At 48.0% G+C, this 25,263-nt stretch overlaps 1 protein-coding gene across 4 annotated transcripts in view; it reads left to right on the plus strand.

The window, feature by feature from the left end:
• Window positions 1-25,263, plus strand: part of LOC139235158 (uncharacterized) — a 76,098-nt gene that overhangs the window by 2,794 nt on the left and 48,041 nt on the right. For 3 of the 4 annotated variants that reach the window (XR_011588426.1, XR_011588427.1, XM_070866387.1), the window contains exons 2-7: window positions 1,424-1,570; window positions 5,732-5,823; window positions 21,079-21,155; window positions 21,820-21,915; window positions 24,300-24,395; window positions 24,630-24,725. Coding sequence is in view for 1 of the 4 variants with exons in the window: in XM_070866387.1 (XP_070722488.1) it covers window positions 1,550-1,570; window positions 5,732-5,823; window positions 21,079-21,155; window positions 21,820-21,915; window positions 24,300-24,395; window positions 24,630-24,725 (478 nt within the window). In the remaining 3 variants the exon portion in view is untranslated. Of the gene's footprint in view, window positions 1-1,423; window positions 1,571-5,458; window positions 5,497-5,731; window positions 5,824-21,078; window positions 21,156-21,819; window positions 21,916-24,299; window positions 24,396-24,629; window positions 24,726-25,263 lie in introns of all 4 variants that reach the window. The other variant, XR_011588428.1, reaches the window with a different exon arrangement.

Raw genomic sequence — 25,263 nt, forward strand, 5'->3', positions numbered from 1 at the left:
TATATCCAATGAACTGGCATCAACAACTCTCTGCGGCAGGGAATTCCACAGGTTAACAACTCTCTGAGTGAAGAAGTTTCTCCTCATCTCAGTCCTAAATGGGTTACCCCTTATCCTTAGACTGTACCCCTGGTTCTAGACTTCCCCAGCGCTGCACCGCGCTGTCAGAGGAGCAGTACTGAGGAAGCGCCGCACTGTTGGAAGAGCTATGGCGAGAGAGTGAGGCAGTGGGATTAGTTTCAGATTCATCCAGGACGGGGCTTCGGTTTAACATCTCATCTGAAAGACGGCCCCTCCAACAGTGCGGCTCTCCCTCAGTACCGCCCCTCCGACAGTGCGGCACTCCCTCAGTACTGCCCCTCCGACAGTGCGGCTCTCCCTCAGTGTTGCCCCTCCAACAGTGCGCTGCGCCCTCAGTACTGCCCTCAAACAGTACGCCGCTCCTCTGACAGTGCGCGCTCCCTCAGTACCGCCCCTCCAACAGTGCTGCTCTCCCTCAGTTCTGCCCCTCTGACAGTGCTGCTCTCGCTCAGTACTGCCCCTCCGACAGTGCTGCTCTCGCTCAGTACTGCCCCTCTGACAGTGCAGCGCTCCCTCAGTACCACCCCTCCGACAGTGCTGCTCTCGCTCAGTACTGCCCCTCCGACAGTGCAGCGCTCCCTCAGTACCGCCCCTCCGACAGTGCGGCTCTCCCTCAGTACTGCGCTCCCTCAGTATTGCCCCTCCGACAGTGCGGCGCTCCCTCAGTATTGCCCCTCTGACAGTGCAGTGCTCCCTCAGTACTGCCCCTCCAACAATGCGGCGCTCCCTCAGTATTGCCCCTCCGACAGAGCGGCTCTCCCTCAGTACTGCACAGGGAGTGTCAGCCTAGATTTTTGTGCTCGAGTCCCTGGAGTGGGACTTGAACCCACAACCTTCTGACTCAGAGGCGAGTGCTGCCCACTGAGCCATGGCTGACAGTTGTAGCTGGTAATTAGCAGGAGGTTTCCTTGCCCATGCTTGACCTGAAGCCATGAGACTTCGTGGGGTCTGGAGTCAATGTTGGGGACTCCCAGGGTCACTCCCTCCCGACTGTACCGACTGTATACCACTGTGCCCCACCCCTGGTGGGTCTGTCCTGCCGGTGGGACAGGACGTACCCAGGGATGGTGATGGAGGAGTCTGGGACATTGGTGGAAAGGTCTGATTCTGTGAGTATGACTGTGTCAGGTTGTGGTTTGACTAGTCTGTGGGACAGCTCTCCCAATTTTGACACAAGTCCCCAGAACTCCCATTCTCTGGACCAATAGTGCAGTGACATGAGCACTGTGCTACCCTCCCTCAATGGTCTCAGTCCCTCTGTAACATCTGCTTGCTCAGTGTTACAGTGTGTGTGTGAAAAGGCCCAGCCCCCAATAAACTCCACAATCTCCTTTCTCCCCAGATTGCCGAAGCTGTCAATCCCCGTGCGTGAGCACCAGTGTACAAGAAAGTTACTCGAAGCGCCTATAGACCCATTGTCGATTCTGTGTCGGGCTGATCTTTGCATCCCTGTGGCTAACGGATTTGAATGTTACATGCTGTGTTGCAGGTAGGACAATGCCTGGCTTCAAAAAGGCGGGGGCTTGTTGTTTGTCAGAGGATGCTGAGAGACTGAGAACAATGCACTGTTCAAGTCAGAAGCACGGATATGTTCTGCTAATGACCACAGGAGCACATTTCACAACTAATGCAAAGTAGAGTGTAGAGAGAGAATTCTGAGAGTCATAGCAACACGGAAACAAGGGAACAGGAAGGGGCAACTTAACCCTTCCAGCTTGCTCCAGCATTCAATTCGACCATGGCCCATCTGTACCTTTTACCCACCGATCTGCCTAGTTCCATAACCTTTGATTTCCTTACCCAACAAAAAGCTATCAATCCCACATTTGACTATTTTCCATTGAACCCCAGCCTCAGCAGCGTGGCGAGGGATAGAGAGGTCCAGATTCCCACTTTGTGTGAAGAAGTGCTTCCTGACATCACCTCTGAACAGCCGGGCTCTAATTCTGAGCTCCTGCTCCCTTGTCCTGGTCTCCCTCACGAGAGGAAACAGTTTCTCTCTGCCTACCCCCAACTCATTCAATCATCTTACACACCTCAATTAGTTAATCGTTTAATCTTCTAGAGACTACAAGGTCAGTCTATGGAACCTACCAAAAGCAAAATATTTTTTGTAAATGTTGGTATTCAGAGGAACCTGGGGGTCCTTGCACACGAATCATAGAAACTTAACATGCAGGTACAGCAAGTAATTGGGAAGGCAAAGGGTATGTTGGGTTTTATTGCAAAGGGGTTGGAGTATAATAGTAAGCAAATCCTGCTCCAATTGTACAGGGCTTTCGTGAGACCACACTGGAGCACTGTTCGATCTCCTTACTAAGGAAGGATATACTTCCCTTGGAAGGAGTGCAATGAAGGTTTGCTAGATTGATCCCTGGGTTGGGAAATTGAGTAGATTGGGCCAATATTCTTTGGAGTTTAGAAGAATGAAATTTGATCTCGTTGAAACATATAAACTTCTTCGAGGACTTGACAGGGTTAATGCTGAGAGGTTGTTTCCTCTGGCTGAGGAGTCCAGAACTAGGTGTTGGACAATTAGGACTGAGATGAGGAGAAATTTCTTCACAGGGGGTGGTGAATCTTTGGAATGTTCTACCCCAGAGGGCTGTGGATCTTCAGTTGTTGAGTATATTCAAGGCTGATATTGATTGATCTTTGGGCACGAAGGGACCCAACATATTAGGGGATGGTGCGGGAAGGTGGAGTTGAGGTCGAAGATCAGCCAAGATCTTACTGAAGGGCGGAGCAGGCTCAGGGGCTCTGTTTTTAAAAATTCGTTCCAGAAGTGGGTATCTCTGGCAAGGCCGGCATTTATTGCCCATCCCTAATTGCCCCTTGAGAAGGTGGTGGTGAGCCGCCTTCTTGAACCGCTGCAGTCCGTGTGGTGAAGGTGCTCCCACAGTGCTGTTAGGGAGGGAGTTCCAGGATTGTGACCCAGCGACGATGAAGGAACGGCCGATATATTTCCAAGTTGGGATGGTGTGTGACTTGGAGGGGAACGTGGAGGTGGTGGTGTTCCCATGCGCCTGCTGCCCTTGCCCTTCTAGGTGATGGAGGTCGCGGGTTTGGGAGGTGCTGTCGAAGAAGCCTTGGTGAGTTGCTGCAGTGCATCTTGTAGATGGTACACACTGCAGCCAGGGGGCGCCGGTGGTGGAGGGAGTGAGTGTTGAAGGTGGTGGATGGGGGGCCGAGCAAGCGGCTGCTTTGTCCTGGAAGGTGTCGAGCTTTTTCAGTGTTTTTGGAGCTACACTCATCAAGGCAAGTGGAGAGTGTTCCATCACACTCCTGACTTGTGCCTTGTAGATGGTGGAAAGGCTTTGGGGAGTCAGGAGGTGAGACACTGGCCCTCCAGTAATGGAGGGGGTCTACACAGGGTGACTGGATCTAGAGACAAGGTATTGGTGTTTATCAAGGACATGTAAGGAGGTGGAGCTCAGCTCTGTCTGTTAGGTCCCAGTGAGGGAGAGAGGGAGAGCTCACCTCTGTCTGTAGGGTCCCAGTGATGGAGAGAGGGAGAGCTCACCTCTGTCTGTAGCGTCCCAGTGAGGGAGAGAGATAGAGCTCACCTCTGTCTGTGGGCTCCCAGTGAGGGAGAGATAGAGCTCACCTCTGTCTGTAGGGACCCAGTGAGGGAGAGATAGAGCTCACCTCTGTCTGTAGGGTCCCAGTGATGGAGAGAGGGAGAGATCACCTCTGTCTGTAGGGTCCCAGTGATGGAGATAGGGAGAGCTCACCTCTGTCTGTAGGGTCCCAGTGAGGGAGAGATAGAGCTCACCTCTGTCTGTAGGGTCGCAGCGAGGGAGAGATAGAGCTCACCTCTGTCTGTAGGGACCCAGTGAGGGAGAGATAGAGCTCACCTCTGTCTGTAGGGACCCAGTGAGGGAGAGATAGAGCTCACCTCTGTCTGTAGGGTCCCAGTGAGGGAGAGATAGAGCTCACCTCTGTCTGTAGGGACCCAGTGAGGGAGAGATAGAGCTCACCTCTGTCTGTAGGGTCCCAGTGAGGGAGAGATAGAGCTCACCTCTGTCTGTAGGGTCCCAGTGAGGGAGAGATAGAGCTCACCTCTGTCTGTAGGGTCCCAGTGAGGGAGAGATAGAGCTCACCTCTGTCTGTAGGGTCCCAGTGAGGGAGAGATAGAGCTCACCTCTGTCTGTAGGGTCCCAGTGAGGGAGAGATAGAGCTCACCTCTGTCTGTAGGGTCCCAGTGAGGGAGAGATAGAGCTCACCTCTGTCTGTAGGGACCCAGTGAGGGAGAGATAGAGCTCACCTCTGTCTGTAGGGTCCCAGTGATGGAGAGAGGGAGAGATCACCTCTGTCTGTAGGGTCCCAGTGATGGAGAGAGGGAGAGATCACCTCTGTCTGTAGGGTCCCAGTGATGGAGAGAGGGAGAGCTCACCTCTGTCTGTAGGGTCCCAGTGAGGGAGAGAGGGGGAGCTCACCTCTGTCTGTAGGGTCCCAGTGAGGGAGAGATAGAGCTCACCTCTGTCTGTAGGGTCCCAGTGAGGGAGAGATAGAGCTCACCTCTGTCTGTAGGGTCCCAGTGAGGGAGAGATAGAGCTCACGTCTGTCTGTAGGGTCCCAGTGAGGGAGAGCTCACCTCTGTCGGTAGGGTCCCAGTGAGGGAGAGAGGGAGAGCTCACCTCTGTCTGTAGGGTCCCAGTGATGGAGAGAGGGAGAGATCACCTCTGTCTGTAGGGTCCCAGTGAGGGAGAGAGGGAGAGATCACCTCTGTCTGTAGGGTCCCAGTGAGGGAGAGAGATAGAGCTCACCTCTGTCTGTAGGGTCCGAGTGAGGGAGGGAGGAAGAGCTCACCTCTGTCTGTAGAGTCCCAGTGAGGGAGAGAGGGAGAGCTCACCTCTGTCTGTCGGGTCCCAGTGAGGGAGGGAGGAAGAGCTCACCTCTGTCTGTAGGGTCCCAGTGAGGGAGAGAGATCGAGCTCACCTCTGTCTGTAGGGTCGAGTGAGGGAGAGAGATAGAGCTCACCTCTGTCTGTCGGGTCCCAGTGAGGGAGAGAGGGAGAGCTCACCTCTGTCTGTCGGGACACAGTGAGGGAGAGTGGGAGAGCTCACTTCTGCACTGGGAGTGTGAGCCTGGATTTATTTCTCGAGTCCCTGGAGTGGGGCTTGAACCCACCACCTACTGACTCAGAGGCGAGTGCTGGTCACCGAGTCGTGGCGGGCAATGCCTTCGGGCAGTTTGAGGGCTGTGGTGGGGCGGAATATGGAGTTTATATCAAAAGCCTGTTGGTGTCCCAGTGAGGGAGAGAGATGTATAAATTGATATACCCAGCTGTCCAACTCCCTGTTTAAAGTTCCCTCTGATCTCCCAACTCTCTCTAATAATAATTCCTTGTGTTCACTTCCATAATATCCCCCAGTACGATGAGGACTCTGCTGCTGATTCTGGGTTACCTGAGTAAGTCATTTTCATTATAAACAAACTGCACTGTGTTTATTTAATGTCTTTATGTAGAAAAACTTCCCAAGGCACTTCTGGTTTGTGACTTGCATCAGGGCAGTTTCAGGGCTGTGGCAGGGGCGGAAATCTGAGTGGGAAGGTTCAAACATGGAGTTTAAAGTGAAATTCTTACATTCTTATTATTTATACTTTTAATTACTGATCAGATTGAGAATCTTTGGATTTGTGATAGGTATTCCATGATTTCTGTGCGCAGTTTTGGTCTCCATATTACACAAAAAGGATGTCGAGGCACTGGAGAGGGTGCGATGAAGGATTGGCAAGGTGAGACCAGAACTGAGATGTTATAACTCTCAGCAAAGACTGAACTGGTGGGAGCTCTTTTCTCTGGTAAGGAGAAGGCTGAAGGGGGGGAACCTGATACAGGTCTTTAAAGTGATGGCGGTAAACGTATAGGAGATGTTTCCACTTAGGGGCGAGACGAGATCTCGGGAGCCACCAATATAAGATCATCACTGATAAATCCAGTGGGGAAATTTGGGAGAAACTTCTTTACCCAGAGAGGGGTGAGAATGTGGAGCTCGCCACCACACAGAGAGGCTGAGGCGAGAGGCAGAGATTATTCACGGCTGAGCTCCATGAACACACAGAGGGAAAGGAATAGAAGGAGATGTTGATAGGGTTCGATGTAGACGGATGGGAGGAGGCTCGTGGGGAACATAAACAGCGTTAGGACCAGTTCGGTAAAATGTTCTCTTTCTGTGCTGTAAATTCATCGTAATTTCATGCTGTACATAATTACACAATATTATACATGTATTCTTAATTACTGAACAGATGTAAACATTCAGCATTTGTAATATAGCATTAATATTTGCATTATTGATATTACTTATTATGCATTTGTTACAGATATTTAATGCTTGCATTATTTATTGTCAGACTGCTTGTTTGACATCGAGTACTGGATGAGCAGAAATTTTCTCCAATTATATATTGGGAGGACCGAAGCCATTGTCTTCTGTCCTCACCACAAACTCCCTTGCCACTGACTTCACCCTTCTCCCGAGCATCTGTCTGAGGCTGAACCAGACTCTTCGCAACTTTGCTGTTATTTTTGACCCTGAAATGAGCTTTCGACCACATACCCACAGAATAACTAAAAGCCCCATTTCCACCTCCGTAACATCGCCCTCCTCCGCCCCTGCCTCAGCTCATCTGCTGCTGAAACCCTCATCCATGCCTTTGTTAAATCTAGACCTGACTGCTCCAAAGCACTCCTGGCTGGCCTCCCACATTTTACCCCACGTAAACTAGAGGTGATCCAAAACTCGGCTGCCCCGCCGTGCAGCAAGCAAACCTGAGCACTGGGAGACATTCAGAATTCAGCAGAGGAGGACTAAGGGTTTAATTAGGAAAGGGAAAATAGAGTATGAAAGAGTAAGCTTGCAGGGAACATAAAAGCTGACTGCAAAAGCTTCTATAAATATGTGAAGAGAAAAAGATCAGTGAAGACTAATGTAGGTCCTTTGCCGTCAGAATCAGGTGAATTTATAATGGAGAACAAAGAAATGGCAGACCAATTGAACAAATACTTTGGTTCTGCCTTCACTAAGGAAGACACAAATAACCTCCCGAAAATACTAGGGGACCGAGGGTCTAGCGAGAAGGGGGAACTGAGTGAAATCTTTATTAGTCAGGAAATGGTGTTAGGAAAATTGAAGGGACTGAAGGCCGATAAATCCCCGGGGCCTGATAGTCTGCATTCCAGAGTACTTAAGGAAGTGGCCCTAGAAATAGTGGATGCATTGGTGGTAATTTTCCAACATTCCATGGACTCTGGATCAGTTCCTATGGACTGGAGGGTAGCTAATGTAACCCCACTTTTTAAGAAAGGAGGGAGAGAGAAAATGGGCAATTATAGACCGGTTAGCCTGACATCGGTAGTGGGGAAAATGTTGAAATCAATTATTAAAGATGAAATAGCAGCACATTTGGAAAGCAGTGACAGGATCAGTCCAGGTCAGCATGGACTTATGAAAGGAAAATCATGCTTGACAAATCTTCTAGAATTTTTTGAGGATGTAACTAGTAGAGTGGATAAAGGAGAACCAGTAGATGTGATGTATTTGGACTTTCAAAAGGCTATTGACAAGGTCCTACACAGGAGATTAGTGTGCAAAATCAAAGCACATGGTATTGGGGGTAATGTATTGACGTGGATAGAGAACTGGTTGGTAGACAGAAAGCAAAGAGTGGGAATAAACGGGTCCTTTTCAGAATGGCAGGCAGTGATGCAGGGTTCAGTGCTGGGGCCCCAGCTATTTACAATATACATTAATGATTTAGACGAAGGAATTGAATGTAATATCTCCAAGTTTGCAGATGACACTAAGTTGGATGGCAATGCGAGCTGAGAGGAGGATGCTAAGAGGCTGCAGGGGGACTTGGACAGGTTAGGTGAATGGGCAAATGCATGGCAGATGTGAGGTTATCCACTTTGGTGGCAAAAACACGAAGGCAGATTATTATCTGAATGGTGACTGATTAGTAAAAGGGGAGGTGCAACGAGACCTGGGTGTCATGGTACATCAGTCATTGAAGGTAGGCTTGCAGGTACAGCAGGCAGTAAAGAAAACAAATGGCATGCTGACCTTCATAGCGAGAGGATTTGAGTACAGGAGCAGGGAGGTCTTGCTGCAGTTGTACAGGGCCTTGGTGAGATCACACCTGAAATATTAGCCCCAAGTTTCGGCCCGTGCCGAAAATGGCGCACCTCCGAGCTGGACGCCTGTTCTTCGCGCCTAAAAGTGCGCTAGAAAAAAACTTCGATATTCTCCGGCTCCTCGGAGCTCGATCTCAGCTTGGCGTGTCGCGCAACTTCACAGTGGGGGGTGGAGCCAAACACTCGCGCCGATTCTGTAAGTAGTGGGGGGCGGGTCCAATTTAAATGAGCCAACGTGGTGCCGGCAACCCTGCGCGTGCGCGTTGGAGCGTGCGCGTTGGAGCGTGTGCGTTGGAGTGTGCGCGCACGCGCAGTGTCAAACAAACATTGGCACTCGGCCATTTTTAAAAGGACTGGAGAAAAAGTGAAGATTTGTCTCTTGTACCCCTGCAAAGGCTTGTAATTTAATGTTTGTGATATTTCTGTGTGTGAAGGAGTGCTTTTAGCAGCACTGATGAATAAATCACCTGCTGAAATCAGTGAGTTCAGCTTTTCACTGCTAAACTTGCAGAACCGGTGCTGCATTGGTGCATGCAAATTAAGGACTGTGTTTTGAGAAATAAGAGTGCCAATTCAACTTTGCAATGGATCAACGTCCACCAAGAACAAAGAATTTCTTGCATGAGGAAGTAGAGATATTAGTCAACGTAATTGAGCAGAGATGGCAGGAGCTAGATACCAGCAACAGAGGTCGCATAAAAGTGCCACCTAAAGAAATGAAGCAACGCTGGAACCAAGTTGCAGAAGATTACTGCGCCGTGGTGCATACCAGGAGATCTGGAAGCCAGTGTAAAAAGAAATGGCACAACCTTGGTCAAGTAGTTAGTGTAAGTAATATTTCCCATTTTTAATTCAATCGTAATTGTAACCTGGCTATCTGTATGTCCCACCTTGCAGACTGACACACTCTGTAAAAATTTATATTTTACTGTTTGCAGAAGAAATTGGCCCACAACAAAAGGGAGGCAACTCGGACAGGAGGAGGCACGCTCAATCTGCATCCACTGACACCCTTGGAACAAAGGGTAGCTGCTATGATGAGTCGTACATGGAGAAAAGCAATCAGTACAGCACAAGCTGGGCCCGCACGCGAGGAAGAGGGTAAGACCTGAAAATGCATCGTGGCCCTTTAAATCAACCTGCTGCCTAATCTGCTATGTGTGAGAGTACTCATGCCACCCATCCGGCCCCCTCCCTTGCTGTTAAACATTTGACTGTTCTGATGCATTTTGCAGAACATGATGATGATGATGATGTTGATGATGATGATGATGATGATGATGCTGCTGCTGCCAACCCTGAGGATCCTGAGGGTACAGAACAAGAACCAGTACAACCAGCTGCGGACAATCCAGATTGGATGATGGCAGTGATGACCGAAATGTCTGCAGGGGAGAGCTTCCAATTTAATGTTCATGAGCCCCCATCAAGGGGCATCAGAGTGTCAACCCCGAGCATAGGTCTTGGTTCCACCTTCCATGCTTTCGCTTCTGATGTTGCGGGTCCCAGTGGTGCTGCTGGTATAATGCAGCATTCTACAGTCAGTGCACTACCGTCCCAGCCTGCGCCTCCCTCTCGCATAGGTTCTGCTTCCACCTACTATGGTTTTGATTTCGACGCTTCGGGTCCCAGTGCTGCTGCTGATATCATGGAGCAGTTTACACCCATTCGTCCAACATCCCAGCCCATGGCTCGCACTCGAGTGCTGTCGACTGGAACACAGAGTGTCCTACCGTTCCAGCCCGAGCCTCTCCCTCTAGTGCTGTCGACTGGAACACAGAGCATCCCATCATTCCAGCCCGAGCCTCTCCCTCCAGTTCAGCCGTCTGGAACACAGAGCATCCCACCGTTCCAGCCCAAGCCTCTCCCTCTAGTTCTGCCGTCTGGAACACAGAGCATCCCACCGTTCCAGCCCAAGCCTCTCCCTCTAGTTCTGCCATCTGGAACACAGAGCATCCCACCGTTCCAGCCCGAGCCTCTCCCTCCAGTTCAGCCGTCTGGAACACAAAGCGTCCCACAGTCCCAGCCCGCGCCTCCCTATGTAGTGGTGCCGCTTGCAATAGCGAGCGTCCCACCGTCTGTGCCCGCGCCTCCCAGTGTAGTGGTGCCACGAGGCAGATCCAGGCAGAGGAGAAGGAGATTGGAGACACGCAGTCCTGAGATGCAGCGTGCAACAGATGCGACTCAGGTTGTGGCATTGGGTATGGAGACCAATGAGCTTACCCGATCACTCATCGGTGTCATCAGTGCAGTGGGTGAAGAGTTGACGGTCCTGACGGGAGAAATAGCAAGTAATGACACGGGAACTTAGGGAGGGAATGTCCGAGGGAGTGCAATCGACGGCACAGGCCATCAGGGAGGGCCTGGTTGAGGTAGCTGCTGCAATAAGGGCACACAGCCCAGCCAATCAAATGACACCCCCATGAGGAAGTGAACATTCACTGAGATGTGGATGAGACATGGTTGCAGCCTTTCTTTGCTGCTTTTGTTCTTGTTCTTGATGTAGCTGTAGTAGCGTTTTTCAAATTGAAATTGTTTTGTAAGTTTTGTAACTTTACAACTTATAAGGGATCTTATGGTTTTTAAGTGATCTTATAGTGTAAATGCTCTCACATTTTTTTGTATCTTATTTAATTTTGCACCTAAAAAGTGATCCTGAAGTTTAAGTGTTCTTCAGAGTGTAAGATTTTTCACAATGAAACTGTTTTGTAAGTTTTGTAACTTAACAACATATAAGTGATCTCAGGGTTTTCAAGTGATCTTATAATGTAAATGCTCTCACATTCTGTAAATTATTTAATTTTGCATCTAAAAAGTGATCTTGAAATGTAAGTGATCTTAGAGTGTAAAATTTTTCACATAGAAAGTGTTTTGTAACTTTTGTAACTTTACAAGTTTATAAGTGATCTTCAAGAGTCATATTAAAAAGTATAGTTTGATACAACAAATATTTTATTAGAGTGACGTTAACTTTTCAATAAAATATTTTTTCATTAAAACTGTTTCATGTTCCATTAACACAACACAACGTAGGAACAACTGCAAAGAATAAACATGTCCATACGCAAAAGTGGTCGCAGAGCCCTCAGGCATCAGTAGTTGAAGCGTTCATGGATGAGCTGTTGGCGCAAGGCTCGAGCAATCGTTAAAGGGGCACGATGGACGGCCCTCCTCCGACCTCGTGCTCCGGCATCAGGCACTTGCATGCTTTCCTGATCGTCGTTATCATCCACATCCTGCTCTTCCATAATACTATCATCATGCACTGGACCCTCACGTAGGTTTCTGGTTCCACTACCAGCTCCTGCTGCCTCATGATGGCTAAGTTATGAAGCATGCAGCACACAACAGTGAAGTGACCGACCATCTGAGGAGAGTATAGCAACTGTCCTCCGGAATGGTCCAGGCATCGGAATCGCTGTTTCAATATGCCAATGGTCCTCTCACTGATGCTGCGTGTCGCAATGTGCGCCATGTTGTATTGACGGTCAGCTTCTGTCCGTGTCACGCGTAGGGGCGTCATGAGCCAGGTGGCCAGGCCATACCCTTTGTCTCCCAGTAGCCAGCTCTGCCCTTCTGGCTGCTGCTCAAACATGTCAGATATAACGCTGTCGGATAGGATGAACGCATCATTGGTGCTGCCAGGGTATCTCGCATCGACTGACATGATGCGCTGCTTGTCGTCACACTCAAGCTGCACATTGATAGAGTGGAAACCTTTCCTATTTCGGTACTGCTCAGAATCCTCCACAGGTGCTCGCAAGGCGATGTGGGTACAATCAATGCAGCGCCGTACCTTTGGGAAGCTGGCAATCCTGAAGAAGCCCACAGCCCTCTTATGAATCGCTTGTGCGGTCATTGGGAAATTGATGAAGTCATTCCTTCGTGCATACAGTGCAGCCGTGACCTGGTAAACGCAGGCATGTATTGCACGTTGAGAGATGGCACACACATCTCCAGTTGTAGCCTGAAACGATCCCGAGGCATAGAAAGAAAGTGCAGCTGTTACCTTCACTGCAACAGACAGGGCAGTTGGCGTTCTGCTTCTGGGCTGCAAATCTGCTCTCACCATATCACAGATCTCAGTGACAACTTCTCTGCGAAAATGCAGCCTTTTCACACAATCAGCCTCGCTCATGTCCAGGTACGAGCGCCTGGCTCGATATTGTTGACGTGGGTAAGGTCTCCTGCCCATCAACCTACGGGCTACGACGTTCCTGGTGCGGTGAGCTCTAATCAATTCTCTCCTATGCAGTGAATTGATGGCGAACCATTGCATAATACGTGGTGTTGACAATGCAGCACCCATTCTGCAAATTTAAGTATAAAACTGTCTATGTGGCTGCCTCTCCCTGTCCAAATGGCCTCAGTCCCCCTCACAGCTCGAAGGCTGCTGCTGTATCTTCGGCTGCCGTCGAGCCACTGACGCCGCTGCTATCCCATGGCCGAATGGCCTCACGTCGGTCCGGTGCTGTATCTTCGGCTGCCGGCCAGCCACTGACGCCGCTGCTATCCCATGGCCGAATGGCCTCACGTCGGTCCGGTGCTGTATCTTCGGCTGCCGGCCAGCCACTGATGCCGCTCCTATCCCATGGCCGAATGGCCTCACGTCGGTCCGGTGCTGTATCTTCGGCTGCCGGCCAGCCACTGACGCCGCTGCTATCCCATGGCCGAATGGCCTCACGTCGGTCCGGTGCTGTATCTTCGGCTGCCGGCCAGCCACTGACGCCGTTCCTATCCCATGGCCGAATGGCCTCAACCCCCTTGAAAAGCTGCATGCGTCCAGTGTTGATTCTTCGGCTGCCAGCCAGCCACTAACAGAATGAAGGCCTGCCTGCAGCACCGCAGCTCAGCTCGAAGGCTGCTTGCTGCCGCTGTTGGGGTTGCCGTCGAGACACTGACGCCACACCCCTGCCTGTCTCCAGCCTGAAGCACAGCAGCTCGAAGGCTGCTGCTGTTTCACACAGGTAAGAACATGGTTTATTTAATCTTTTCTTTGCTTATAAATTTTTATTCAGGTTGGATCTATTTGTATAATATTTGTATAAGTATAACTAAGGATTGATTGTAAAATTTAATGACTTCCCTTCCCCCCTCCCCATTCCCTACGCCTAATTTGTAACCTACGCCTGATTTTCTAAAGTGTAGACAAGGTTTTTTCGAGCGTACAAAAATCTTCACTTACTCCATTCTAAGTTAGTTTGGAGTAAGTTTTCACTGCCGAAATTTTGAAAACAGGTGTAAGTGGCCGGACACGCCCACTTTTGAAAAAAAAATTCTGTTCCAAAGTGAAACTGTTCTAACTGACTAGAACTGGAGCAAACTAAATGCCAAGAATTTGAATTTCTAAGATACTCCGTTCCACACCAGTTGCTCCAAAAAATCAGGAGCAACTGAGGCCGAAACTTGGGCCCATTGTGTGCAGTTTTGGTCTCCTAATCTGAGGAAGGACGTTCTTGCTATTGAGGGAGTGCAGCGAAGGTTCACCAGACTGATTCCCGGGATGGCAGAACTGAAATATGAGGAAAGACTGGATTGACTGGGCCTTTATTCACTGGAGTTTAGAAGGATAAGAGGGGATTTCATAGAAACATATAAAATTCTGACGGGACTGGACAGGTTAGATGCAGGAAGAATGTTCCCGATGTTGGGGAAGTCCAGAACCACGGGACACAGTCTAAGGATAAGGAATAAGCCATATAGGACCGAGATGAAGAGAAACTTTTTCACTCAGAGAGTTGTGAACCTGTGGAATTCCCTACCACAGAAAGTTATTGAGTCCAGTTTGTTAGATATATTCAAAAGGGAGTTAGATGTGGTCCTTATGGCTAAAGAGATCAAGGGGTATGGAGAGAAGGCTGGGGTGGGGTACTGAGGTTGAATGATCAGCCATGATCATATTGAATGGCGGTGCAGGCTCGAAGGGCCGAATGGCCTACTCCTGCACCTATTTTCTATGTTTCGATGTTTCTAACTGGCACCAAGTCCCGTTCACCCATTATCCACTGTGCTTGCTGACCTACATTGGCTTCCAGTTAAGCAACGGCTCAATTTCAAAATTCTCATCCTTATTTTCAAATCCCTCCATGGCCCCTCCCTATCTCTGTATCCCCTCCAGCCCCTACACCCCTCCCTATCTCTGTAACCTCCTCCAGCCCCATCACCCCTCCCTATCTCTGTAACCTCCTCCAGCCCCTACACCCCTCCCTATCTCTGTAACCCCTCCAGCCCCTAACCCCTCCCTTTCTCTGTAACCCTCTCCAGCCCCAACACCCCTCCCTATCTCTGTAACCCCCTCCAGCCCCTAACCCCTCCCTATCTCTGTAACCTCCTCCAGCCCCTACACCCCTCCCTATCTCTGTAACCCCTCCAACCCCTAACCCCTCCCTATCTCTGTAACCTCCTCCAGCCCCTACACCCCTCCCTATCTCTGTAACCCTCTCCAGCCCCAACACCCCTCCCTATCTCTGTAACCCTCTCCAGCCCCTACACCCCTCCCTATCTCTGTAACCTCCTCCAGCCCCACAACGCCCCAAGATGTCTGCACCCCTCTAATTCTGCCCTTGACCATCCCTGATTATAATTGCTCCACCATGATGACCGTGCCTTCAGCTGCTTGGGCCCCAGCTCTAAATCCCCTCCCTAAAGCTCTCCACCTCTGTGCCTCTTTTTCCTTCTTTAAGACGCTCCTTAAAACTGACCTCTCTGACCAAGCTTTTGGTCACCTGGTTATTTGGCTCGGTGTCGAATTGTTGTCTTATAACAACTTGTGAAACATCCTGGGAGGTTTTACTCTATTAAAGGCGCTGTATAAATACAGGCTGTAGTTGTAGTTGTTGATATTTATTATTGATTTGTAATCGATATTTAATATTTGCATTACTGATTTATATTATATAATATGCATTTTTAATACATCATTAATTTTGGCATTACTGATTGATATAATTTATTAATCCTTTGTAATATATCTTTAATATTTTTATGACTGATTTATGTTATTTATTATGCTTTTGTAATCTACCTTTAATTTTGGCATTCCTAATTCATGGTATTTATTATACATTTGTCATAGAAATGTTTTATTTGCAATTCTGATTGGTATTATTTATTATGCATTTGTAAAACTTTAATACTTGCATTATTGATTCCTGTTATATAATAAGCATTTTAAATATATCTTTAATATTTGCATTATTGATTTATATTATTTATTTATTATGCATTTGTGATAGACATTTAACACTTGCATTGTTGATTTATATTAATTATTGTGCACCTGTAATAGTATTTAAGATTTGCATTACTGATTAATATTAATTATTATGCATTTGTAACATATCTTTAACTTTTGCATTTCAGGTTGATATAATTGATTATACATTTGTTATATATCTTTATTTTTTTCATTACTAATTCATATTATGCATTTGTAATGATTCTTGAATATGTTCATTATTGATTCATATTATTTATAATGCATGTGTGATAGATGTTTCACATTTTCATCTTTGATTTATATTAATTATGATGCATTTGCTATAGTATTTAATATTTGCAATACTGTGATATTATTTATTATGCATTTGTGATCTATCTTTAATTTTTGCATAACTAATTCATGGTATTTTATGCATTTGTAACAGATATTTAATATTTGCAATTCTGATTGATATTATTCATTATACATTGATAATAAAGCTGAAATATTGCATTATTGATTGATATAATTTATTATTCCTTTGTAATATATCTTTACTATTTGCATTGTTGATTTATTTTATTCATTATGCATTTGTAATATATTGTTAATATTTAGATTATCAATTCATATTATTTATTATGCAGTTGTAATAGAGCATAAGAACATAAGAACATAAGAAATAGGAGCAGGAGTAGGCCATACGACCTCTCGAGCTAGCTCCGCCATTTAATACGATCATGGCCGATCTGATCATGGACTCAGCTCCACTTCCCCGCCCGCTCCCCAGATCCCTTCACTCCCTTATCGCTCAAAAATCTGTCTATCTCCGCCTTAAATATATTCAATGACCCAGCCCCCACAGCTCTCTGGGGCAGAGAATTCCACAGATTTACAACCCTTTGAGAGAAGAAATTCCTCCTCATCTCCGTTCTAAATGGGCGACCCCTTATTCTGAAACTATGCCCCCATGATTGATATTATTTATTATGGATTTGCAATAGATAGTTAATATTTGTATTATCGATTCATATTATGTATAATGTATTTATGATGGATATGTAATATTTGCATTGTTGATCGATATTATTTATTCCCCTCCTTCCTGGAGTCTGTTTACACCTCAAGAGATTTCAGAATATTTTCTATCTTTAAGATGCCCTTAAATCATTGATCTTTATTTGCACAGAAACGGATATTTACTGTAAATATTATAGTTATATTTACACAATTCTTTCTAATATTTAGACAGCTGCATTTGTTTTTTTTAATGTAATACTGATACTTAAGTATTGTGTACGTTTAAATTCTCATTTACATCCGTATGTTTGTTTATATTTTCCATTGTCATTAATTTGTCATCTTTACATTCAGTTCTTAAATTTATCTTAAAATTTAGATTTCAAATTCATGAGTTGCGTCCCAGCTGAAGAATTGTGTCCGATTTTGGGCAGCACACTTTAGGAAGCACGTGAAGGCTTTGGAGAGGGTGCAGAGAGATTTACTAGAATGGGTACCGAGATGTGGGATTGTCATTACGTTGATAGACTGAAGAAACTGGGGTTCGTCTTAGAGTAAAGAAGGCGAAGAGGAGATTTGAGAGAGGTGCTTAAAATCATGAAGGATTTAGATAGAACGATTTAAACATTCTCTCCCTCCACCACCGGCGCACCATGGCTGCAATGTGCACCATCTCATCATCACAGGCAGTCCCTCGGAATCGAGGAGGACTTGCTTCCACTCCCAAAGTGAGTTATTTGATGGCTGAACAGTCCGATACGAGAGCCACAGACCCTGTTACAGCTGGGACAGACATTGGTCAGGGGAAGGGGTCAGTAGGTTTGACGCGCGCTCCTTCCGCTGCCTGCGCCTGGCTTCTTCATGCTCCTTGCGTCAAGACTCAAAGAGCTCAACACCCTCCCGGATGGACTTTCTCCACCTCGGGCAGTCTGCGGCCAGGGTCTCCCAGGTGTCAGTGGTGATGTCGCACTTTACCAGGGAGGCTTTGAGGGCGTCATTATAACGTTTCCGCTGTCCTCCTTTGGCTCGTTTACCATGAAGGAGCTCCGCATAAAGCATTTGTTTAGGGAGTCTCGTATCTGGCATGCGTACTACGTGGCCTGCCCAGCGAAGCTGATCGAGTGTGGTCAGTGCTTCGATACTGGGGATGTTGGCCTGGTCGAGGACACTGATGTTGGTGCACCTGTCCTCCCAGGAGATTTGCAGGATCTTGCAGAGATATCGTTGGTGATATATCTCCAGCGACTTGAGGTGCCTTCTGTACATCGTCCATGCCTCAGACCCATACAGGAGGGTGGGTATTACTACAGCCCTGTAGACCATGAGTTTGGTGGTAGATTTGAGGGCCTGGTCTTCAAACACTCTTTTCCGCAGGCGGCCGAGGGCTGCGCTGGCGCACTGGAGGTGATGCAGAATCTCCGCATCAATGTCTGCCTTTGTTGATAAGAGGCTCCCGAGGTTTGGGAAATGGTCCACATTGTCCAGGGCCACGCCGTGGATCTTGATGATTGGAGGGCAGTGCTGTGCAGCGATGACAGGCTGGTGAAGGACTTTTGTCTTACGGATGTTAAGCGTAAGGCCCATGCTTTCATATGCCTCAGTGAATATATTGACTATATCCTGGAGTTCAGTCTCTGAATGTGCACAGATGCAAGCATCGCCCGCATACTGCAGCTCAATGCCAGAGGTTGGAGTGATCCTGGACCTGGCCTGGAGGCGGCGTAGGTTAAACAGCTTCCCACTGGTTCTGTAGTTTAATTCCACTCCAGCGGGGAGCTTGTGTATTGTGAGGTGGAGCATGGTGGTGAGGAAGATTGAGAAGAGGGTTGGAGCGATAACGCAGCCCTGTTTGACCCCGGTCCGGACGTGGATTGGGTCTGTAATGGATCCGTTGGTAAGGATCATGGCCAGCATGTCATCGTGAAGCAGGCGAAGGATGTTGACAAACTTTTGGGGACATCCGAAACGGAGGAGGACGCTCCATAGACTCTCACGGTTGACAGTGTGTCAAAGGCCTTTGTAAGATCGAAAAAGGCCATGTATCAGGGCTGGCGCTGCTCACTGCAATTTTCCTGCAACTGTCTCGCTGCAAAGATCATGTCCGTTGTGCCCTGTAGGGGACGAAATCCGCACTGTGACTCCGGGAGGAGCTCCTCGGCCACAGAGTGAAGACGATCGAGGAGAACTCTAGCGACAACTTTCCCAGTGGCTGAAAGCAGGTAGATTCCCCTGTAGTTGCCGCAGTCGGACTTGTCCCCCTTTTTAAAAATGGTCACAATCACTGCATCTCTCAGATCTCCCGGCATGCTCTCCTCCCTCCAGATGAGAGAAATGAGGTCATATATCCGCGCCAACAGTGCCTCTCCGCCATACTTTAGCGCCTCAGCAGGGATTCCATCCGCACCCGTAGCCTTGTTATTCTTAAGCTGTTTTATGACTTTGCCTACCTCGTGCAACGTTGCAGTTTCACTGAGTTGGTGGCGGATGGCATGCTGCGGGATGGAGTCGAGAGCACTCAAGTCAAAGGCAGAGTCTCGATTGAGGAGATCTTCAAAGTGCTCCTTCCATTGGGCCCTGACAGCCTCGGTGTCCTTGATGAGTGTTTCCCCATTCTTGGCCAGGAGTGGAGTGAGGCCTTGGGAGTTTGGACCGTAGGTGGCCTTGACTGCAGCGAAGAATCCTCGCATATCGTGGCAGTCGACCAGTTGTTGTATCTCCTGTGCTTTCACCATCCACCACCTGTTCTTTAGGTCCCAAGTTTTTTGTTGGACCTGAGCCTTGAGCTGTCTGTAATGTTGTTTTGCAGCTCCCGAGTTGGGCTGTTGCTTGAGGCTCAGAAATGCTTTGCGCTTGCGATCTATTAGATGCACTGCAGCAACTCGCCAAGGCTTCTTCAGCAGCACCTCTCAAACCCGCAACCTCTACCACCTATAAGAACAATGGCAGCAGGCGCATGGGAACACCACCACCTTCACGTTCCCCTCCAAGTCACACACCATCCTGACTTGGAAATATATCATTGTCGCTGGGTCAAAATCCTGGAACTCCCACCTTAGCAGCACTGTGGGAGCACCTTCACCACACGGACCACGGACTGCAGCGGTTCAAGAAGGCGGCTCACCAGCACCTTCTCGAGCGCAATTAGGAATGGGCAATAAATGCCGGCCTTGGCAGTGACGCCCACATCCCAGGAACGAAGAAAAGAAAAGTTGGAATGCACTGCCCGATAGGATGATGGAAACAGATTCAATAGTAACCTTCAAAAGGGAATTGGATGAAAAGTGGAAGGAGAAAAAAGTGCAGTGATGTGGGGAAAGAGCGGGGAGTGAGACTAACGGGATTTCTGTTTAAAAGAGCAAGCACAGATTCGATGGGCCGAATGGCCTCCTGTGTGTACTATTCTATGATTCTATGATTCATATACTCAGAAATTCTAGCAGTATATTTATCAGGCAATTTGTATAATATATTATGAAAATACTTTTGATAGTCAGCCACCAATTGATTTATATATTCAGTATTAATATTTACATTATTCACATATATAAAAAAATATAGTTTTATCAATGAAGAACCAAGAACAGCAAATTATTTCTAATCTAATTTCACCCCAGGACTGAGCCACTGATCATTGAGTGTCCCCACCATCTATACTCAGTGTTCACCCGGGGACTGAGATACCCCATGGTATCTCCCACTGTCCATCGAATGTCCCCACCCTCTACACTCAGTGTTCACCCAGGGACTGAGATACCCCATGGTATCGCCCACTGACCATTGAGTGTCCCTGACCATCTACACTCAGTGTTCACCCAGGGTCTGAGATACCCCATGGTATCTCCCACTGGCCAACCAGTGTCCTCACCATCTACACTCAGTGTTCACCCAGGGACTGAGATACCCCATGGTATCTCCCACTGACCATCGAGTGTCCCCACCCTCTACACTCAGTGTTCACTCAGGGACTGAGATACCCCATGGTATCTCTCACTGACCATCCAGTGTCCCCACCATCTACACTCAGTGTTCACCCGGGGACTGAGATACCCATGAGGTCTGTCTGTGAGCAGTGAGTTGGAGGGGAGGCTGAGCTGGGAGACAGATGGAAACCTGGTTTAGAGAAGGAGGAAAGGATCCAGCCAGGTTTGATTTGGGGGATTTACTACGAGGGCGGAGAGTGAGCCTGAGGTTATTGGTGCTTCAGGGGTACACGCCGCTGTGTAACATTAACTGTGCTTTATATTAACATTAAATATCTTTCTGTCACTCAGTCGCAGACTCCGCACTCACTGACCCGTGTGTAAATCACACAGTCCTGGACCAGTCCTGGAGGAGCACAGATTGTAATGGGACTGAGTGCATCGGAACCCTTCAGTGTGATGGGGATCTTGTCCAAGGATGGTACAGATTTAAAAGATAACGTGAGGGGAAAATGACAGATAACTAGTCAATAAGCCAGGAGTAAATGTAGAAAAGAGAGCAGAGTGTGGGATTAGGAAGCGGTTGTGTAGAGAGAGCGGGATCATCAGTCAGAGCAATGGGGCAGGGTGTGAGTGGAGACAGGGAAAGGGGAACGGCTTCTATCAGTTGATCATTGAATCAGTTCAGGGGCTGACTCTGATTGTTGTTTCAGTTCTGGCGGATGGAAGATTCCGGAGACTGTGGTCTCAGACACTCACTGCTCCACATGGGCCCCCAGCTGGTTAAACGGTACTGTCAGACTTTATAATCTCAGATTTACATTCACTGTCCAGCACTGTTCACCTCGGTTACATTCTTCAATATTTATAATCCTCATTTCTGGAGCTCATCCCACCGTGGGCCAGGGAGAAGCGACGAGGACAGTTTGTTTTAACTGGGCTGGAAATCGCTGCTTCAAGACCTGGGAGATAAAGATCAAAAACTGCACCAGTTACTACGTTTACCGGTTGAAGCCAACAAGCACCGGTTGCGATGCTTATTGCACAGGTACATTGCGGAATGTGAATGGCCCAGAAGGGTGACTCTGGGATGTCCCGTGTCACCCCCCCACCCACAGCAATAAGACAGTTACACACGGCGGGCCTCCCCTGGTTGTAAGGGACACCACGGACAAAGGACCTGAAACACAAAGTGGTCTTTTCACCAAAGCTCCAGGGAGCTGAATCAGACACTGTTCCCTGTGGTGTCCCCTGATGGTGATAGACCCCCAGTGAAGCCCTGGGTACCCCACCCTCCCTCTCCAGGCGTTACAGGTCACGGGGAGTGGGATTGGGATATTTGGGGTTATAGAAAAACTGGTGTCTGGCAATCTCGGGGTTCTAGTACCAGTCTTATGACCTGATCTGGTGTTCTCCACTCTGCACGCTCCCAAGTCTCTCTTCCTTTATTACAGACCCAGGGACATCTCCAACTCAGGGGCCCGAGGAACAATCGACTCGTGAAACCACTGACCATCCATCCACTATCCCAGCTGGGCCTACACCCTCAGGTATTTGCCTTGTGGGGTCCATTCTACACAGACTGCTCACCCGGTGTGACTGCTGAAATCCTCAGTCCCAGAGATTCATCCATCTGTAACTGAGGGGAGTGGCTTGCAGTGACTGAGGGGCGAGGGATTGTAATATGGGCAATGGCAGACATTTAGAGACCGCATGGATGAAATACAACAATTATACATCCCTGTCTGGCGTAAAAATAAAAAAGGGAAGGTGGCTCAACCGTGGCGATCAAGGGAAATCAGGGATAGTATTAAAGCCAAGGAAGTGGCATACAAATTGGCCAGAAATAGCAGCGAACCCGGGGACTGGGAGAAATTTAGAACTCAGCAGAGGAGGACAAAGGGTTTGATTAGGGCAGGGAAAATAGTGTACGAGAGGAAGCTTGCAGGGAACATTAAAATGGACTGCAAAAGCTTCTATAGATATGTAAAGAGAAAAAGGTTAGTAAAGACAAACGTAGGTCCCCTGCAGTCAGAATCAGGGGAAGTCATAACGGGGAACAAAGAAATGGCAGACCAATTGAACAAGTACTTTGGTTCAGTATTCATTAAGGAGGACACAAACAACCTTCCGGATATAAAAGGGGTCAGAGGGTCTAGTAAGAAGGAGGAACTGAGGGAAATCCTTATTAGTCGGGAAATTGTGTTGGGGAAATTGATGGGATTGAAGGCCGATAAATCCCCAGGGCCTGATGGACTGCATCCCAGAGTACTTAAGGAGGTGGCCTTGGAAATAGAGGATGCATTGACAGTCATTTCCCAACATTCCATAGACTCTGGATCAGTTCCTATGGAGTGGAGGGTAACCAATGTAACCCCACTTTTTAAAAAAGGAGGGAGAGAGAAAACAGTGAATTATAGACCGGTCAGCCTGACATCGGTAGTGGGTAAAATGATGGAATCAATTATTAAGGATGTCATAGCAGCGCATTTGGAAAGAGGCGACATGATAGGTCCAAGTCAGCATGGATTTATGAAAGGGAAATCATGCTTGACAAATCTTCTGGAATTTTTTGAGGATGTTTCCAGTAGAATGAACAAGGGAGAACCAGTTGATGTGGTGTATTTGGACTTTCAGAAGGCTTTCGACAAGGTCCCACACAAGAGATTAATGTGCAAAGTTAAAGCACATGGGATTGGGGGTCGTGTGCTGACGTGGATTGAGAACCGGTTGTCAGACAGGAAGCAAAGAGTAGGAGTAAATGGGTACTTTTCAGAATGGCAGGCAGTGACTAGTAGGGTACCACAAGGTTCTGTGCTGGGGCCCCAGCTGTTTAAATTGTACATTAATGATTTAGATGAGGGGATTACATGTAGTATCTCCAAATTTGTGGATGACACTAAGTTGGGTGGCAGTGTGAGCTGCGAGGAGGATGCTATGAGGCTGCAGAGTGACTTAGATAGGCTAGGTGAATGGGCAAATGCATGGCAGATGAAGTATAATGTGGATAAATGTGAGGTTATCCACTTTGGTGGCAAAAACAGAGAGACAGACTATTATCTGAATGGTGACAGATTAGGAAAAGGGGAGGTGCAACGAGACCTGGGTGTCATGGTACATCAGTCATTGAAGGTTGGCATGCAGGTACAGCAGGCGGTTAAGAAAGTAAATGGCATGTTGGCCTTCATAGTGAGGGGATTTGAGTACAGGGGCAGGGAGGTCTTACTACAGTTGTACAGGGCCTTGGTGAAGCCACACCTGGAGTATTGTGTACTGTTTTGGTCTCGTAACTTGAGGAAGGACATTCTTGCAATTGAGGGAGTGCAGCGAAGGTTCACCAGACTGATTCCCGGGATGGCGGGACTGACATATCAAGAAAGACTAGATGAACTGGGCTTTTATTCAGTGGAGTTCAGAAGAATGAGAGGGGATCTCATAGAAACGTTTAAAATTCTGACGGGTTTAGACAGGTTAGATGCACGGAGAATGTTCCCAATGTTGGGGAATTCCAGAACCAGGGGTCACAGTCTAAGGATAAGGGGTAAGCCATTTAAGACCGAGTTGAGGAGAAACTTCTTCACCCAGAGAGTGGTGAACCTGTGGAATTCTCTACCACAGAAAGTTGTTGAGGCCAATTTACTAAATATATTCAAAAAGGAGTTAGATGTCGTTCTTACTACTAGGGGGATCAAGGGGTATGGCAAGAAATCAGGAATAGGGTACTGAAGTTGCATGTTCAGCCATGAACTCATTGAATGGCGGTGCAGGCTAGAAGGGCCGAATGGCCTACACCTGCACCTATTTTCTATGTTTCTATGTTTCTATATTCTGGGTTATATAAAGACTGGTATCTGACATTCTCCAGATCTAGCATCAGCCTGATGGCCTGTTCTGTCATTCTCCACTCTCCCATGTCTCTCTTCCTTTATTACAGACCCAGAGACATCCCCAACTCAGGGGCCTGAGGATCAATTGACTCTCCAATCCACTGACCATCCATCCACTATCCCAGCGGGGTGTACAACCTCAGGTATCTGCCTTGTGGGGTCCATTCTACACAGACTGCTCACCCGGTGTAACTGCTGAAATCCTCAATCCCAGAGATTCATCCATCTGTTACTAAGGGAAGTGGCTTACAGTGACTGAGGGGCGAGGGATTATAATAAAGACTGGTATCTGACATTCTTCGCATCTAGCATCAGCCTGATGAACTGTTCGTGTTCTCCACTCTGCACTCGCCCATGTCTCTCTTCCTTTATTACAGATACAGAGACATCCCCAACTCAGGGACCCGAGGAACAATCGACTCGTGAAACCACTGACCATCCATCCACTACCCCACAGGGGTCAACAACCTCAGGTATCTGCCTTGTGGGGTCCATTCTAAATGTTCCTTCCTCCCAGAAATATTCAGTCCCTCAGATTAATTCTGGTCTCTTACTGAGGGGAGTGGGATGCAATGACTGAGGGGAGTGGGATGCAGTGACTGAGGGGAGTGGGATGAGGAGACTGAGGGGAGTGGGATGCAGTGACTGAGGGGAGTGGGATGCAGTGACTGAGGAGTGGGATGAGGAGAGTGAGGGGAGTGGGATGCAGTGACTGAGGGGAGTGGGATGAGGAGAGTGAGAGGAGTGGGATGAGGAGACTGAGGGGAGTGGGATGCAGTGACTGAGGGGAGTGGGATGAGGAGAGTGAGGGGAGCGGGGTGCAGTGACTGAGGCGAGTGGGATGGGATGATTAATGGTTATATAAAGATTAATGTCCTTCAGGGAAGGAAATCTGTCGTCCTTACCGGCCTGGCCTGTATATGGCTCCAGGCCCACAGCAATGTGTTGGAGACTTAACTGCCCCCTGAAATAGCCCAGCAAACCACTCAGTCATATGCAGGAAGGCGGCTC

The sequence above is a fragment of the Pristiophorus japonicus genome, chromosome 2 (genome assembly GCF_044704955.1).
Source record: "Pristiophorus japonicus isolate sPriJap1 chromosome 2, sPriJap1.hap1, whole genome shotgun sequence".
Classification (NCBI taxonomy): Eukaryota; Metazoa; Chordata; class Chondrichthyes; family Pristiophoridae; genus Pristiophorus; species Pristiophorus japonicus.